This window comes from Kogia breviceps, chromosome 1, assembly GCF_026419965.1.
Source record: "Kogia breviceps isolate mKogBre1 chromosome 1, mKogBre1 haplotype 1, whole genome shotgun sequence".
In the NCBI taxonomy this organism is placed as follows: domain Eukaryota; kingdom Metazoa; phylum Chordata; class Mammalia; order Artiodactyla; family Physeteridae; genus Kogia; species Kogia breviceps.
Window position 1 is genome coordinate 39,526,951 of NC_081310.1, and position 799 is coordinate 39,527,749.

The following is a 799-nucleotide window of genomic DNA, read 5'->3' on the forward strand; positions in this document are numbered from 1 at the left end:
TTACTTTAGACTTGGGTACCACAACAGGCTAAAAGGTTTAAAGTAAATGGTTTCTCCAAAAGCAAACCAGTCCCAATGCCATGGCTGGCTGTGCTTCCCATTACTGCCACAGTGTCCACACCGGCCCTGCCACCACCACCTGCTCATCTGAAAAATGCTGCCGATGTGGAGTCTGCCTGCCCAGCATCTGCCCACACACGGTTTAGTTACTGGAGCCAACCTGGTATGACAGCTGTCCCCCACCATGCCACATTCCTCGGCCCCGTGTGCCCACCTGCTTCGTGCTGAACTCGTCCCAGCCTACCCTAGGCCTGGAGACCCTCAACGTCACAACCTTCACTCACCCCTGCTGTGAGCCCTGCATCCCAAGCTGCCACTGACCAATGACTGCCTCGATCAGTGCCGGGAGATAACACGGCAGCTATCTATTCAGCATTCACTTGCCTCAGTAGTTTATCAGATACTGAGGCAGACCAGACGGCCTAGATGTGCACAACCTACCTTTCATCTTAATGGAAAGAAAATCAAGAAATTTTAATGGTTATTTGGCTAACCATTTGGTTCATTTGGGCAGGTGAATGTCATCTATCATCAGAAGTATTGATATCTATAAGACCTCAGACTGTTCGTTTGTTTGTCTGTTTTTTCTGGCTGCACAGCTTGTGGGATTTTAGTTTCCCGACCAGGGATAGAACCCAGGCCCTCAGCAGTGAGAACATAAAGTCATAACCACTGGACCTCCAGGGAATTCCTCAGACTGTATTTTGTTGGTCATGTTGCTTCCTAGATCCCATTTCCT

The 799-nt window shown here is 49.3% G+C and overlaps 1 protein-coding gene across 1 annotated transcript; it reads left to right on the forward strand.

The window, feature by feature from the left end:
* On the forward strand, window positions 1-502 carry LOC131759354 (keratin-associated protein 3-3-like). The gene is given in 1 exon segment (XM_059068319.2): window positions 1-502. A coding segment is annotated over 1 exon segment (300 nt). The 5' UTR covers window positions 1-80; the 3' UTR covers window positions 381-502.
* Window positions 503-799: the final 297 nt, after the last annotated feature.